This window comes from Zonotrichia leucophrys, chromosome 9 (assembly GCF_028769735.1).
Source record: "Zonotrichia leucophrys gambelii isolate GWCS_2022_RI chromosome 9, RI_Zleu_2.0, whole genome shotgun sequence".
Lineage (NCBI taxonomy): Eukaryota > Metazoa > Chordata > Aves > Passeriformes > Passerellidae > Zonotrichia > Zonotrichia leucophrys.
The window spans coordinates 14,389,239-14,403,979 of record NC_088179.1 but is presented as its reverse complement, the minus strand read 5'-3'; the positions used below and the strand labels follow the sequence as shown (position 1 = coordinate 14,403,979).

General features: G+C 45.4%; 2 protein-coding genes across 7 annotated transcripts in view; one reads left to right on the top strand and one right to left on the bottom strand.

Moving 5' to 3' along the window:
* Positions 1–2,410, top strand: part of OSTN (osteocrin) — a 75,598-nt gene extending 73,188 nt beyond the window's left edge. For 3 of the 6 annotated variants that reach the window (XM_064720959.1, XM_064720958.1, XM_064720962.1), the window contains one exon: positions 38–2,379. The gene's annotated coding sequence lies outside the window, so the exon portion shown is untranslated. Of the gene's footprint in view, positions 1–37 lie in introns of all 6 variants that reach the window. The other 3 variants (XM_064720953.1, XM_064720955.1, XM_064720960.1) reach the window with 3 other exon arrangements.
* A 1,994-nt stretch (positions 2,411–4,404) lies between these two features.
* UTS2B (urotensin 2B) lies at positions 4,405–13,256 on the bottom strand. The gene is made up of 5 exons (XM_064721151.1): positions 13,106–13,256; positions 10,843–10,944; positions 7,526–7,563; positions 6,708–6,801; positions 4,405–5,041 (listed from the first exon to the last, which is right to left on the bottom strand). The coding sequence occupies exons 1-5, from the start codon at positions 13,227–13,229 to the stop codon at positions 5,016–5,018; spliced, it is 384 nt and encodes a 127-aa protein (XP_064577221.1). The 5' UTR covers positions 13,230–13,256; the 3' UTR covers positions 4,405–5,015.
* Between the last annotated feature and the right edge of the window lie 1,485 nt (positions 13,257–14,741).

Here is a 14,741-nt window from a genome sequence, read left to right as displayed (position 1 = left end):
TTTTTTGCTTTTTTTTTTTTTTTTTTTTTGTCTGCAGATGCTTCTATTCTGAATGAGTGATGCTGTATTGGAAACATTACAGAGTTTTGGAAGATGCCTCACAGCATGTCTTGTCTTTGCCTAATGATACAGCACTCAAGGAATTGACCTCCTGCAAAATCTGTTTCAAGTTGCATTTTACAAATGTTGCATTTGCAAATAATAACATGTTCAGTTCATCAGGTCAGAATGCTCACAGCTGTGCACTGTGTCACTGGTAGGAGGGAACAGAGAATATGTATATATTTTTATTGCATGGCATTTATCTGTTAAACTTGCAGAATTTTATTATCCCAGGCAGAACTGAGTTTTTTGGATTGAAAATAAAACTTCCAGAGATGCCAACAGCAGTCCATGAAAAGCAAAGAGTTTGCTTTGCACATTTCTTTCTGGAGGGGAGCTGATCAGTAGATGAAGGGAGGATATAGCAGTTATGGGACAAAGCTAGAATGCTTTTGATCTGCTGCTTGGGAGGAGATGTTTTCGGAGTTACTCTGAATAAGAACAGTGACAAGACCTTAGTGTTTGTCCTGACGTTTTGAGTAATCTCTCTCTTATCTCTGCACCATATTTAGACATGTTTTCATCCTATGGCAGATCCTGAAATGTGGTGAGACTTTTAGTTGATGAATACATTTCACCCCTCCCTATGCATAACATAGGATAGTGTCCAAATATGAGGTCATCCACTTCCAAGGCCATCTGCATCTTGTGCCTTATTTTAGCCTCTTGATATGTGCACAGGGCATGGTCAGAATCCAGCTCTAAAAGTTCAAGTATTTCTCACTCTGGTAAAATGTAAACATGTCCTCTCCACTTCATTTCAGGGTAAAACAGGTTATGTTAAATCCTCTTTCATCCTTTTCACTTCTTCCCAGATTATAAAATACAGCTGAGAAGAGCTCTGGGCTGACATCTCAATGCTCAGATTCCTAACTGATGTTTTCTAAACCTCACATTCTCTCTTCTTCTTGGACTTTGGTCCATATCAGCTAAATTCCTTGGATTGCTATTCTGGGATATAAATCGTCCTTAGCATTGCAAAAGAAGATCCATTGAGAAAGGGATTATGCAGGATTAAGGGAAAAAATGTTATTCTTGCCAAACAGCCTGTGTTAGGCAGGAAGCAATGCTGGAGATGGGAATTAAGTGTTAATTTCCTGATTTTGTATGAGGCACAAAGCACCTGGCCATCAGCTAGCAAAAAAAAAAAAAAGAAAAAAAATTAAAAAATTTTAGAAGTATACTTAAAAGCTATTGTAAGGATTGGGACTTTGGGACAATTGTCCTGGTTCAGCCATGGTGAGAGATGAGGCTCCCACTCAGAAGGGCAGGTGACATCTAATTCATGTGTTCAGACACAGCAGGGGCCTTTTCCATTTTCCTCCTTGCCTACAGCCATGCCCAGAGACCAAGGCTGGGCCAGACATAGAAAATCTGCAAGAAACTTCACTTTTATTGATATTTCTAATATAGGCTGATGCTGCTGAGAGCAGCAGCAGAAACCAGTGACTCACATCCAGAGGTGTCCCTGTCTTTGCTATCTGCCAGAGCACTGCAGCTGTGTTAGGAGACCATTCCCCCTTTGGTGGGTGAGCTGTCCATGCTTGTGTGTGAGCTGAAGCACTGCAGATGCTTTCCAGACCAAGCTCTCAGAGGTCACAGAAAAGAAGAAGGCCTGTAAGTCCATATGTGATGATCTTGGGTATTTGCTTCCTGCTTTTCTCCTGATCACACTGCTAATTTTCTGCCTTTGAGCCTCCAGGTGAGGGGTGAGAGGTGGGCTCGGTGAGTGCACGTAGACTGACTGACCCAAGAGTTTCAGCCCATGCTAGAAGCAAGCCTGCAAATGCAGTGCCAGGCAGTGCATTGCCACCATCCATCCTCAGCCTGCCTTGCAGTTTAGGGAACATTTATCTTCTTGCTCTGAGCTCATCCAGACAGGCTGCAGATGATAATCAGCTTGCAGGGCAGCCATATGTATGGGGCATGGGCAGATTATGGAAGTGGTGACCTGACCACTCAAACAGCTGCCAGCCAAAAGAACCATGGACAGAGTCAGTGCCTGACATATTTTTGGAGACTGAGAGCAGAGGAATCTAGTGCAAACACAGCAGCTTTGCAAAGACACGGCTGGATCACAGAAGTATTTAATAGTTGGCAGGTATTAGCTGGGGCTTCCAAAAAAAAAAAAACCAGAGTTTTAAAGGCTGAAAATTATGTGCAGAAATGGCCTTCATCTGAAGGGAAATGTGAAAGCAAAGCAGGACAGAGGGGTCTCTGGTGGTGCTGGCAGAACTGGGAGCTGGAAGCTTCAGTCTTCCTTCCACCCCACTGTGTGGATTACCTGGGAGAAAGCAAGAGTTTTCTGTTCTTTTGTTCTTTCATCCATCACAGAGCACACTGAGACTGCCTGTGGCTCAAGAAGAATTCTTTAAAATCTCTAAATTGGCAAGTGCTGTTTCAAATATGATGATGTCTGAAAGGCCAAACACCACAATTTGGTTTTCTAGACAATGTTGGATGGCTCCAGCCCTAGTGCACAGCATGGAGATCAGCAAATGTGAAATGAGGATTAATTGCAGCATCCGTTGCACACTAGACTTGCCCTGTGCTGCCTGGATTTGCAAATCCATTCAGATGTCTGTGAGGATTTTCTCCTAATAAATCCACACGATCTACTGGAATGTCTCAGGGAAATCCCTTTAATTATTGCCTGTGAGTCATTAACTTTAGCAAGAGTGACTGCCCAAGCATGGGTAGGGTGTGAGCAGCCACTCTGTGGAGGAGAAGGGTTTGTGCTCTGTGTGTTCAGGAGAAAGGACAGGATCCCCACACTGCCATGCAGAGGGTAAGCCTGGGGAGGACACCACCACCTCTGCTTCTAATTAGTTAATAAATTGCATTCAATACATGCTGATGTCTGCAGCACAAGCAGCTAATACAGCAGAATGGAGTGCCTGTCAGGAAATAGGGGGTAGTTTGGAGCACTTAAATAACCACACTGATAGGATGTAGCAGAAAATCACTACTAAGCAGCATGATGCATTGCACTCCAGGGAACTCCTGTCCAGGGTCAGAGCAAGCTGTTAAATATCTGCAGACACACAGTATTCATTTTCCTGACTTGCTGTTGAGCTGTCACACCGGCTCAGGAAGAAGGCATGGCTACAGCAAGCAGGTGGCAGATGGAGCTGCTGCTCTGGCCTTTCCTTACCCTGGGATTTCCTGCAAGCTGAAATCATCTGAGCTCAGCACCACCTTGGGGCACTCAGTGCAGCTCTTGGAAGACACCTCCCCTTCAGCTGGAGCACCAAACCTTTAAAGGAAGAGAGAGACTATTCTTGTCCATTGGTTATAATTTTTTCCTGGATCCGGTGCCAGTGTGAGGGTATGTGAAAGTGTGTTCCCACATACCTTTTCACTCACACAAAAGCAACAAAGAACAAATGGGAAATGGGTTCTGAATCACCCCCAAAGAAATAAAAAACAACTAATGGTAACAGGAAACTGTATTTTGCATGTCATTAGAACTCACTGATATAATCAAGCAAGCTGGCCTCATTCCCTAGATGCTGGCTTTGGCCTCCAACATGATGAATAGGATTCCTGTTAATGAAGTGTATGCAAGGTACTGCTGTGGTAAGCGTGTGCCTCTTGCCAGAGCCCAAGGCAATGAGTGTAGGAGGGCAATTACAGCTTTGGGAGAGGTAACTTTGGAGGAGTATGTAAAATGCAAGCTGTAGTTAAATCACATGGCTTAACAGAGCTGGAGAGACAGTTCAATGCTAGTCAAAATCATTCCACACATTCACAGTGGCTACCAGATCCTGCTCTCATTTAGGTTGTTGGAAACCTCAAAGTTAACATTGGGATTTATTTTGAATTTACATTTTCGGGAATGAGGTCCTTTGCTTCTGCAAATACATGTGGGTAATGTGACTTAAGATGAATATATGTAGGAATCACTAATGGATTGTGATCTTTTCCTTTTGGACAGGGCCAGATATAATTCTGCAGTAGAAAAGGCCAGCTAGCACCTGCATTGACCAGCCAGATTAACCTAAAATCTCTGCTCAAAACATCTCTTTGGGGTGAGTAGGTAGAGACCATTGAGTCTGGTCCAGTCCAATGAGGACAGTATCCCATAAATAGCTATGAAAAAGACCCAGCTCTCATTCCTGTTCTGGCCAAAAGGATATCTGTTTCTCAGGCCCATTAAACCCCTAGGTGTTTAATGGGAGCCTTTTTTCCATTGTGAACTCCACATGAACCATTAAGGTAACAGGAGCCAACATCAAGGGAAATGTGCTGCACTTTGGGTCCCTGCAGGGGCTGAGAAAGCAAACACTGAGAAACACATGCTTCTGTGCAACAGAAAATCTTTATTGGAATGGTATCCAAAGGATCCAGAGCTCACTGCCTGCCCTCCCATGTGCGCACTGAGGGACACGGCAGGAGCAGCCCTGGCTCAGCAGCCCAGCCCTGAACCTTTCACATCACACCCAGCCTGCCCTCATGTCCTAGCAGCGGCCACCAGGGCAGCACAGAGCTGCTCAGGAGGGGACAGCAAACCCAGACACTGCTGGGAGCAGCATCTGCAGGTGTGGGCAGAGCCCCAAGCCCGGGGAAGCTGAGTTAGTGCTCAGTGCCTCAGGGACCTGGTGAGGAGGGGGAGAGTGCACGGTGACAGCAGCCTGAATGGCACACACGGGACAGCACAGAGTTGGGAAGCATCTTCTGGGTAGAAGATCATGGCAGGTTAAACCTGGAAGAAAGGAGCAGCAGAGAGTGGCAGTGGGCTGCCAGCTCCTGCCACGGCCCCTGTTGGGTTGGACTGGGCTGTGGTGCAGTCACGGAGGATGGCTTCCAGATCAGCAGCACGATGAGGGAACAGAAGAAAGTCTTGACGTGTTAATATCCAGCAAGGCAGTTTGGGGAAGGGCACATCTTCGTCCTCCAGTCCTGACAAGCCTTCAGATGCAGTATTTCCAAAAGCAGGCTGTGAAGGGATACAAAAGGAAGATGTCAGCATACAAGGGACTTTTTCCAGCTTCCCACTCTAGCCCTGGAGAAGGTCAATAACATCTCAATAACCAGCTCTGAGTTCATATAACACTTTTAGAAGGTGTTTCTTTTAGGTGCTCATAGTGTAAACATGGGGTCTAAAAGTTGTCTTCATGTAGCTTGATTTAAAAGGTTTCCTTTTCTTCTTCAGCAATGTCAGGAACTAGCTTTTTCTTTCCTGTCTCCTGGTCAGCAGTTTTGCTGCTTCAGAGGTGTGTGCAGGGCTTTGCACCTGTGGCTGACTGGAAGAGCAGGATACTCACTTGGGGAGATTAGATCTGGTTTTGAATTTTTTAAAACCCAGTCACTACCACTCTGCCATCAACCATCTTACAAACAACATGGATTTCTGTAGAATCTTCTAAGAAGACTAAATTAGGGAAGGATGTATATTTTGGTGCTGAAAAAAGTAACTGTATCACAAGCAGCCTGAGTCCCATGTGAGTTTCCTGTTTCCTCAAGTATGAGAAGAGATTTATACCTGGTTTTTGAGAGCAGATCTTAGAAGAAAACTCCTACTGAATCAGCAGCGCTCATGCTGAGACACGAGCTCCTCCCAGACTGGAAGGACTTTAGATGAAGACAAAGATTCCCTGCTTTCATTTCTGTCAGGATCTGATTTAAGCCTGGCACCAGCAAGTAGCTTTATCTACATTAAACCTTCCAGACTGGTGGGGGCATGAATTACATTAGCCAAATTAATTACAGCCTCCAGGGGTGCTTACAAATTGCATATTGCCTAAGGATCACCTGAGCATCTAAGCAAGCCTTGCACCAAGGGATTTTCTCTTGGCTCTCTGGCAGCTCTCAGCTTCCACATGCACAGAGCATGTGGGCTAAGGGCAGAATCAGCTCTTTTGGTTTTAGGCCAGATCTGCCATCAGTGACTTCTGGTTCACAGCTGCTACAGCTTTGTGGAGGAATCCATTGAAAGCCAGCATGAGCAGCATTGTCCATGTGCTTGTCAGGGGCAGCTTCACAGGAGCACTAGTGCAAAATGCCCCCGAGCCACTGGATACAGACTGGACAAACAAAGCTGGGAGACCAACTGAAGGACATACCAGATCTTAGTTCCCTGCATTCTTGGTTGATTTCCATGTCCTTTTTAGCTGTTTTTCAGCAGCAGACAAGTGCTCCTTTTTTCTCTGTGGGGAGGCACTGACCTTGGCAGAGGGGAATGCCTGCAGTCCACATGCCTCATAATGCCTCCAGCAGTTGCTTTGAGGCCAGAGCAAAGGAGGGGTGCAATGTGGGGACGTGTTCATGCAGAACTGCCCCCCTACAGGGCAGCACTCATGGCTCATGCAACCCCACAGTCCTCTGTGAAAAGCAGGATGTGACACTGCCTGCCTCTGTGGGGCCCTGGGTGTGCAGAGCTGGTGTATGTGCCTCCACAGCAGGCAGGGCCGGGGCCACAATCCTCCTCAGCAGCTGCTAAACCAGCCAGCCATAAGAGAGGGCCAGGACTGCTTGAAAAGCTGCCAACCAGCTGCTTTTCTGCATATTTGGGGCATGTTTACTGTGACTGCCTTTGTTGCACAAAGGAAGCCCTGGAAATGAGGGTGGACAGGATGGCTGCAAGGCTCAAACTCGGAACCTACCGCGCTTTTTGGGCTGGGATGCTGAGAGGCTTTCCAAGGCATAGGCCACCTCTGACCCGTCCTCAGCTGAGAGCTGATCCTTCAACTTCTCCAGCTGCTTGAACAGAAACACAGCAGTCAACAAGAGCCCCATCATGAGGATCTCCACAGAGTGCTGGGAAATGCAGGGCAAAGGAGCTACATGTACATTGGCTGGCAGCCTCACTGGGAAGGATAGAGGGTTCCCTGGGGCAGGACCATTCCCAGAGGATCTGCCTTTGGAGCACCCACACCTCCTCATGCCTTCCTTCACCGAGCTGCTTGTTTGGTGGCAGTGGTGTGGGCATTCCATGCTCATCCCCCCCAGCCTGGGTGTAAGAACCTGTGGAAGGGAGGCTGTGTGGAAGGATACTGCAGCACTAAGAGTCAGGACAGTGCTGGGACAGGACAGTGCTCTCCAGGCATCCAGACACTGCAGCTTCTCCACTGCCCTGGGTTGTCCCTCCTCTCTCTCCCTCACAGTTCTCACTACCTTCCCTTGGTTATAAAGTGAACAGTTTGCTGTCCACATTATAATTTCTTCATCTTTAGCTGCTCTCTTCTTGTGGACTGGGAACATCTATAGGCACCATCCTGACTTTTGCTCTGACAGAGCTGTTCTTAAAAGTCAGAGCTTATGTCCCTCAGCACTGGAGTGAGAGGCTAGTGGAGGACCTGGCAGCCTCCTGTCTGGCCTGATGCACTGGGATTTTTCAATCTGAAATTAAAGTGCCATCTGGAGTTTAGCACGATCTCCAGCACTCATGCATCTAATGTGTCTGTGCATTTGCTCCTCTCACCTCTTCAAGCTCTTCAAATTTCTTTGCCAGCTCCCAGTCTGCAAGAGGGAAAAGAGTAACATTAGTATCTGCATTGCTTCTGAAGCTTAAATTAAAAAACATGTCTTCATTTGCCCTCTCCAGAGGTCCACAAGCAAAGACCTAGTTATCATTTAACTCCTGCTAGTGACCTTCAAATGAACAACAGCAGAAACAGAGAGAAAAGCAGGTTTTCTCTGCTGAATCCTATGGGACCTTATCCTAATTCTTCATTATGAGGGAGGCTTCTTCACTGCTCACCAGGCCATAGGGGAATTGGCCCAATGAGGTCACTTACTGTGTGATACCAATTCAGGTGAAACTCTTTGCTGCTTTTTAATTTTTATCCTGCTAACTGCAAATCTCTAATGCTGGCTTTTTTTTGTCACTGGCTTTTATATGAAATCCCACTGCTTCATCAAGGCTTGTTTATCCTCACATCACCCATGCAGGCAGAAGTCAGGAGACACAAATTTAGCCTAGCATAACTTACTGATTTATAAGTCAGCAAAGATCCAGGCTGGCAGAGTGGAGCAACAGGAAAAGTCACATAGCAGTAAGTGCACAGATTCCACACTTCTAAACCTTAGGGAATCATGAGGAGCTGGGGCCCAGCCTCACAGATCAGAGTCAGAGATGTCAAGGCAAGTCAGTACTGCACTGCTGTCAAAAAGCTGTGCAGGTGGATGAATGAACTGCCCATGCAGAAAGAGGGGAGAGGTGCCTAAGAACAGGATTTGAAACATCCAGCTGAACTGAGAAGAGCCTGGAATAGCAATAGGGAAAGCTGCAGCGGTGGGAAATTGCCACAGACACATTTTATGAAAAATCCTTTTTGTTAGGATTTTTTCTCCTGAGAAGCTGAGAGGCCTCAGAAACAAAATGTAAACATTGATTATCTGCTGCTGTGGAATGCAACGGGTGCATCTTTGATTGGTCTCATGGTTGTTTTTATTTAATGGCCAATCACAGTCCAGCTGTCTCAGACCCTCTGGTCAGTCATAAGATTTTATTATTCATTCCTTTCTTTGCGAGCCTTCTGATGAAATCCTTTCTTCTATTCTTTTAGTATAGTTTTAATATTTTATTTTAATATAATATATATCATAAAATAATGAATCAGCCTTCTGAAACGTGGAGTCAAGATTCTCATCTCTTCCTCTGCTGGGGTTGCCTGCAAATTCCGCAGGGAATTTCAGTCCCACTGCTCTTGAGGACTGAGGTAGCTTATTCCAGACCCAAACTGATGTCAAAACCAGTTAATTTTTTGATAAAACAGATGAGTTCAGTCAAAGCTGAGTGACTGGCTACAGTAGTTCTCCTGGGAGGGAAGTGCAAAGTGATCAGCTGGTTTTAAGTGCTAGTTTGAGGAAAAAATGCAGTAAAATAACCAGAAGAGCCAGGAAAGAGCTAAAGAATGTTTTTGCTGGGCCCCACAAGCAAACCAAAAAGCAGTCCTGGAGCTGCCTCTTTTCTCTGTTCCTAGTGTGGCAGCAGGCATTGGTCTGGATCTTCAGGGGGATTTAAGACATAATTCCCCTTGATGTCAGATTTCAGATAAGACTTCAGCACACCGACACATTGCCAGATTTGGACTTTTTTTTCTTTTTTTTTTTTTAATGTTTGAAACTGAGCAGGAGGATGCCAAGAAAGAGCTGACTGCCTTCTTGGTTCCTCCTTCAAGAAAGGAACAGTTTGGCTGAAAAATCCTGAATATTTTCTGATATTCATCCAACAGTAAAAGCAGCAGTTCCTAAGCAAATCCATTACATCAGGATTCAGTTTGAGAGATGAGATGGGGATGGGGATGGAATCAGAAGGTGTGGGCTCTGTTCCTGGCACTATCAGCAATGACCTCAGGCAGATTCCTCCTAAGAATATCTGTACATACCCATAAGGTAGAGACGGACAGACCCTGGCATAACTATAAGTCAAAAAAGTGTCACTTAAGAATTATTATTATTATTATTAACATTTTTACCTCTTTCAGTGTTTCAAGTGCCTGTTTTGGCTTGATTTTCTGCAAACTGTAAGTTTGGCCAATGGCTGCTATGAATACAAAATGAACAGCAGTTGAAATTTGGAACAGATTATCTCAGACAGGGAGAAGGAAGTTAATTTATGGATGAAGCTTTGAGAAACTGCCTGCTGTAAATCCTCTGTCTGTGCTCTGCTCAGAGATTCATTATATTCAATTGTCTGGCATAAAATGCAGCCTTTCCTCTAGGACTAATAAGTGCAATAATCCATAAACTTATCATAAAAATGTTATTTCTTGAATGCATCCCCTTTGTAAGAAGAATGTCTTTGTTAGTATAAGGGCTTGATTTATTTATGTTTATTTATTTGTCCCAGGCTTGTTTAACCACTGCCTTGCTGCATTAACAGGGGTCTGGGGAAGAGCACTGAGTGAGTTTGATAAATGGATTTTCATAACGAGGATTTTGCTGGGCCCCCTCTCAGCAGTTTTCACAGGGAAGGGCAGCTTCCTGCTCTGAGACCACCACATCAGCCCAAGCCCTCCCCTGGCTGCAGAGGCTGTGGGAATAGCTGGCCTCTGTAATCCATTTGGTGCCTGGGTTGGCCGTGTCTCATGTCAGGAAAGCCCAAGTTTCTCTTCAGCAGGTCTGAGTTTAGCCACAGATGGGTGGCTTTTAAATTTGGTGTCTGTTTACAGAGCACAGGCAGGAAGAGGCTCTCCCTGGCCCATCTTTGGTGGCTGGCTGGGAAAAGCCAGATGTCTCCGTCTCCTCCAGGAACCGCAGCAGCAGGGGCTTAGGCCCAGGCAGGAGCTCCCCCTGCCCTTGTCCCAAAGTGCACCTGACCCCAGTGGGTCTCACTGGAAAATCTTGGTGAAATCCCCCTGCCCCAAATGGTAACAAGATGCTGCTGTCTCTCAAAAGCACATGGGGCTGTGTGGGGTGTGGGCAGAGAGGTGACTCCCAAAGCTGGTCCATGCCCCAGGCAAGGCACACAACACCTAAGGGATAGTAGGGCCACAGGGACTCAGGAGAAAATTTTCTTGTTTTTACTTATGTACACACACATGTTCCCAGCAAAGTCTTGAGTGTCTGAGGATCTAGGGTACATGGGTTTTGGTGGCTTTACTTTGCATTGCAAAAGCAGATTTTTTTTGGAGCCCCATGCTGGAGAGCATCTGACATTAATCACATGTAGGCATCATACTGGGTGCTGCTTCCACTTTCTGAGCAGCTGGTATTTCTGAAGAACCTGAGAGGCAGGTTCCTTGCATTCATGCAAACACAGATTCAAGAAGCAGAGATCTTCCCTTCACTTACCAATATTTTCTGGCCTCCGCCATGCGAATTTCTTATTAAGAAGCAGAGTCAGCAATGTGTTCTCATGATTTGTGTCTTCTCTTTCTGGAAGCACTCGGTTCTCTGCAGCACATAAAACACATCTTTCTCAATCTCATCAAATTAAGAATCAATTATTAATCAATTAATTGATGCAATTAATCTCTTAATCAAATTAAGAAGGATGAGAAGTGGAAGGAAAATGTCTCCTGTCAGCACTCATCAGGGTGGAAGGAGCTCGGTGGAAAAGGAAGGTGTGCGAGCACAGAACAGAATGTCCAGGCAGTGAGGGCTGTGCAGGGGCAGGGTGTGGGATGGGGAGCCCTCCCTGCCAGCCCTGGGCAGCTGGCCAGTTCCACTGCAGCCTCATCAGCATGGCAGGCTGCAGAGAGCTGGAGCCATCACCTTGATTTACACAGTCCCTTCTGCAAGGCAGGTGGAGCGGGCGCCTCCGCAAAGCCACACAGGAGCCCACAACATCCTCTCTTCTCGAAAGGGCAGGAGTTCCCCGCTCACTCCATGCACCTTCCCAGGGCTGACAGAGCTGGGAAGTCCCTCCTAACTGAGCTGAGGTGTGGGTACCTCTGCTGAAAAGCCCTGCAGCCCACAGCCCTTTCTTGAGATTACTCTGATTCGCAGTGGTACTGAAGGGCTCTTCCTGAACAGAGCTCAAGTGTGGAGAAACTTAAAGCAAGACCACACAGAATTTTTCCAGGAAAAACCTTCCCAAGCTGCTGCCCTAAAGCAATTGGAGCTCACTAAGAGGCCCCTTTAGGGCACTTTCTCAGTGGTTTTACTTTAGTGGTTGTGGCTGTGCCCTCAAATGAATGGTTGTGAAGGTCAAGGGTTCAGCAGAAACCAACAGACACAAGGGATGGGGCTCTTCAGTGCCCTGAAGGCTCTGAGACCCTCCTAGCTCTGCTCAATGGATTTCCAGATCAAATGTTGTACTAATTTTTGAGAATGACAGAATAGGAGCCAGACTTTATAGGGAGACTGAGCATTCAGAAAACTCTTTGGTCTGAACAGCCCTACACCACACCCGGACCCTACAAAGCCCTAGAAGATGCCTACAGAATTCCATGGAAAATACTAAGAAATTATATAGAAAGGCTTTTTTTTTCTCTTCTTCCAGGACCTTTAGGACTTCTCCTCAATGCAGCTACATATGGCTATCAGCCCCTCTGAGGGAATGAATGCAATTATTCTTGGTACACATGAAATGAAACATTGTACCAGATGAGCCTGAAGGATGCTCAAGAGCGTGTAGGAATCAGCTCCATTAGCTAATGTCACATAAACCTGCAGAAGCTCAGGGATGCTGGCCAAAGGGATGCTGGCCAAAGGGATGCTCCAAGCATTTGGCCAGGCTCAAGCCTGCCTCATGCTGCAGCTGAAGCCCCTGGTCCCGATTGTGATCTCTGGAAATAAACCCAGGGGAGCGAGCAGAGCGACCTGCAGTTAGCATGGAGTGCCATAAACCTCATTCCTAACTATGAAGGACAGTTATAATTTTAAAATAGCTACTTTAAGTTTTTTTGGGGGTTTGCTACAGGGAAAAAAATCCCAATGCTATAAACACTCCAGTGAAAGCTAAACAGAAGCAGGATTTAGATAGTGTGGCCTGGGGAATGTTTTGGTTGTAATTCCAAAAATAAATAGGTGATATTAGAGAAAAAATAATTTGAAAAGCTATGTTATTTTCAAGCCTATACTTAGCGACTCTTTCTTTTTTTCCACTGCCAAGCCTCTTTATGAAAGAGCACTAATGATTGACATTTCCCTGCAGTATAAACTCAAGCTAACATTAATTTAAATTATGGGAGAAATACATATAAAAAGAAGTTCTGTGAAGAAAAAAACGTTCAGCATTGCCGTACTACTGACATTTATGAGCTGTCAAATCTCGTATGGTACATTCTGGAGTTGCTACTCTCTGATATTCTAATTTTTTTTTTTAATGTTCTTATGGGAGAGAAAAAGCTACCCTTACCAGATTTCACCAGATTTGATATTTTCCCTGATTAGCAGGAGGTGTCATACAGCCAGCTGCAGAGCAGAAGGACAGCTTTGGCTCATGATAATATGAACAAGCCTCTCGCTAGCACCCATGTTAACAGACAGTACAGCTCGAGGTTCATTTTCTTTTCTTTCCCAGAGAAGAGAGTGTTGCATTGGCCATGGCAAGCAGCAAAGCAAAAAGATAACCACCTACCTGTGTCATGTAGCCTGCATTCCAGCTTACCTTGGAGTAAAAAAGGGTCTCCATGCGTTGACGGGATGCACAGAGTCATGGTCAGGATGGTCAGCACTCCCAGACACAGCTGGGCAGACCACATCTTCTCCACGCTCCCAGAGCCCAAAAGCATCCTTCCTTCAGGCACGGTGGAGGACTTCAATGCAACCAGCGCCAGATGAGCTCACTTTTAAGAGGCAGTGGATGTGCCGTGATTGCAAATGGCCTTTGGAGGAGGGGAGAAAAATATCTCTTGAGATATAATTCAACCTGTCAATATGATTCACTCCACTGGGAGTGGACAGAACAGCCCAGTAACATAAGTCAGATGGAACCTGTTCAATATCTCTCATATCAGACTGATCTAATGAATTCTGATGTTCCCACAGGCGTGCACTGTTCACGCACGTTGATATACATTCCATACATACACACATTAAAAATACTTTTTCAGGGCTGTTGCTTTAACAGAGTTCAGGCATGAGGACTCCCACGTTAGCAAGGAAGATTTGTCTAATGTACAAGCTGCCATATTTTACCAGTTTGGACAGAATCAGGTTAATGGGGTTTTGTAATTTATCATCTCACTTCCCAGTGCCTATATTAATTAATGTGAGATATAATGAGTGCTGAAGTGGTGGGAAACAGAGGGGGAGAGCTCTTTTCATTTAATTGATTGGAGAATGTTGACTGTGTCTTGCTCGCTGTGACTTATGGCTTTGTCAACGGGAAAGGCATCACACCCTATTTTGGGATTATGGCTGAGTGGGGGAGTGCAGCTTTGGCAGTAGGTATGGAGTACGTCAAGGATGGGCAAGAGCCTTCAGTTTTTTTCTTGGGGAAAAAAAAGAAGTGGAAGGTCAGATGCTGGTTCTGGCTACACAGCCTTGTTTTATAATTTTAGAGCAAAGGACTGAGACAGTGCATATATTCCACATCTTCTCAGGCCATGACTGCATTTTGGTTTGACTTCCATTTGTTGCCTATCCATCACTATTGATCAGGGACCTGCTACTACTTTTCCACAACAACCTTACCAAGAAAAATGCTGTAATAGTAACAGTGCTAGGCTTTGTTCTTCACTTCCTGCAGAACTGAATCATCTGTACTTGTCGTGGTTTAAGCCCAGCCAGGAGCTAAGCACCACAGAGCTGCCAGCTCACTCCCCCCGTGGTGGGATGGGGAGAGGATCAGGGCAAGCTCTGATTTGTACATACACTCCTAGTGACTCACTGTGTGTACTTTTTTGACACCACATCATGCCAAATTACCCAAGATAGCTTCATCTGATGGTACCTCTCAGCTAAAAGACAATATAATTTCCATGTTTGGGCTTTTGGCTTCAGATCCTCAGCTCCCCATACAACTTGTTCTGTGCCTTGGATAGGTACTGAATAACAGGCCTTTTAATAACCCTTGTAATATTTTATTGTTTAATATATTATTAACAAAAATTGAGTGGGAGAGGTTCAGATTTTTTTTTTGAAAATGCCTATAAAAATGAATGTGATGCTTTCATTAATGAAGAGTTCTCTATTGAGAAAACATTCCAAAATTTTCCCTGGAGATATAATATGTATAAATTAACCAAATTTGTAGTTTCCCTCAGACTTGTGAACTAGTGAGCAGCTATATGGAGTGCTCT

Bases quoted from the DNA above. Each gene is read 5' to 3' on its own strand.
- UTS2B (XM_064721151.1), bottom strand. From the start codon at position 13,229: ATGCTTTTGGGCTCTGGGAGCGTGGAGAAGATGTGGTCTGCCCAGCTG. The intron at 10,945-13,105 runs GTAAGCTGGAAT...TATGTGCTGCAG, and splicing joins AGACCCTTTTTTACTCCAAG to AGAACCGAGTGCTTCCAGAA. The intron at 6,802-7,525 runs GTGAGAGGAGCA...CTGTTCAAGCAG, and splicing joins AATTTGAAGAGCTTGAAGAG to CTGGAGAAGTTGAAGGATCA.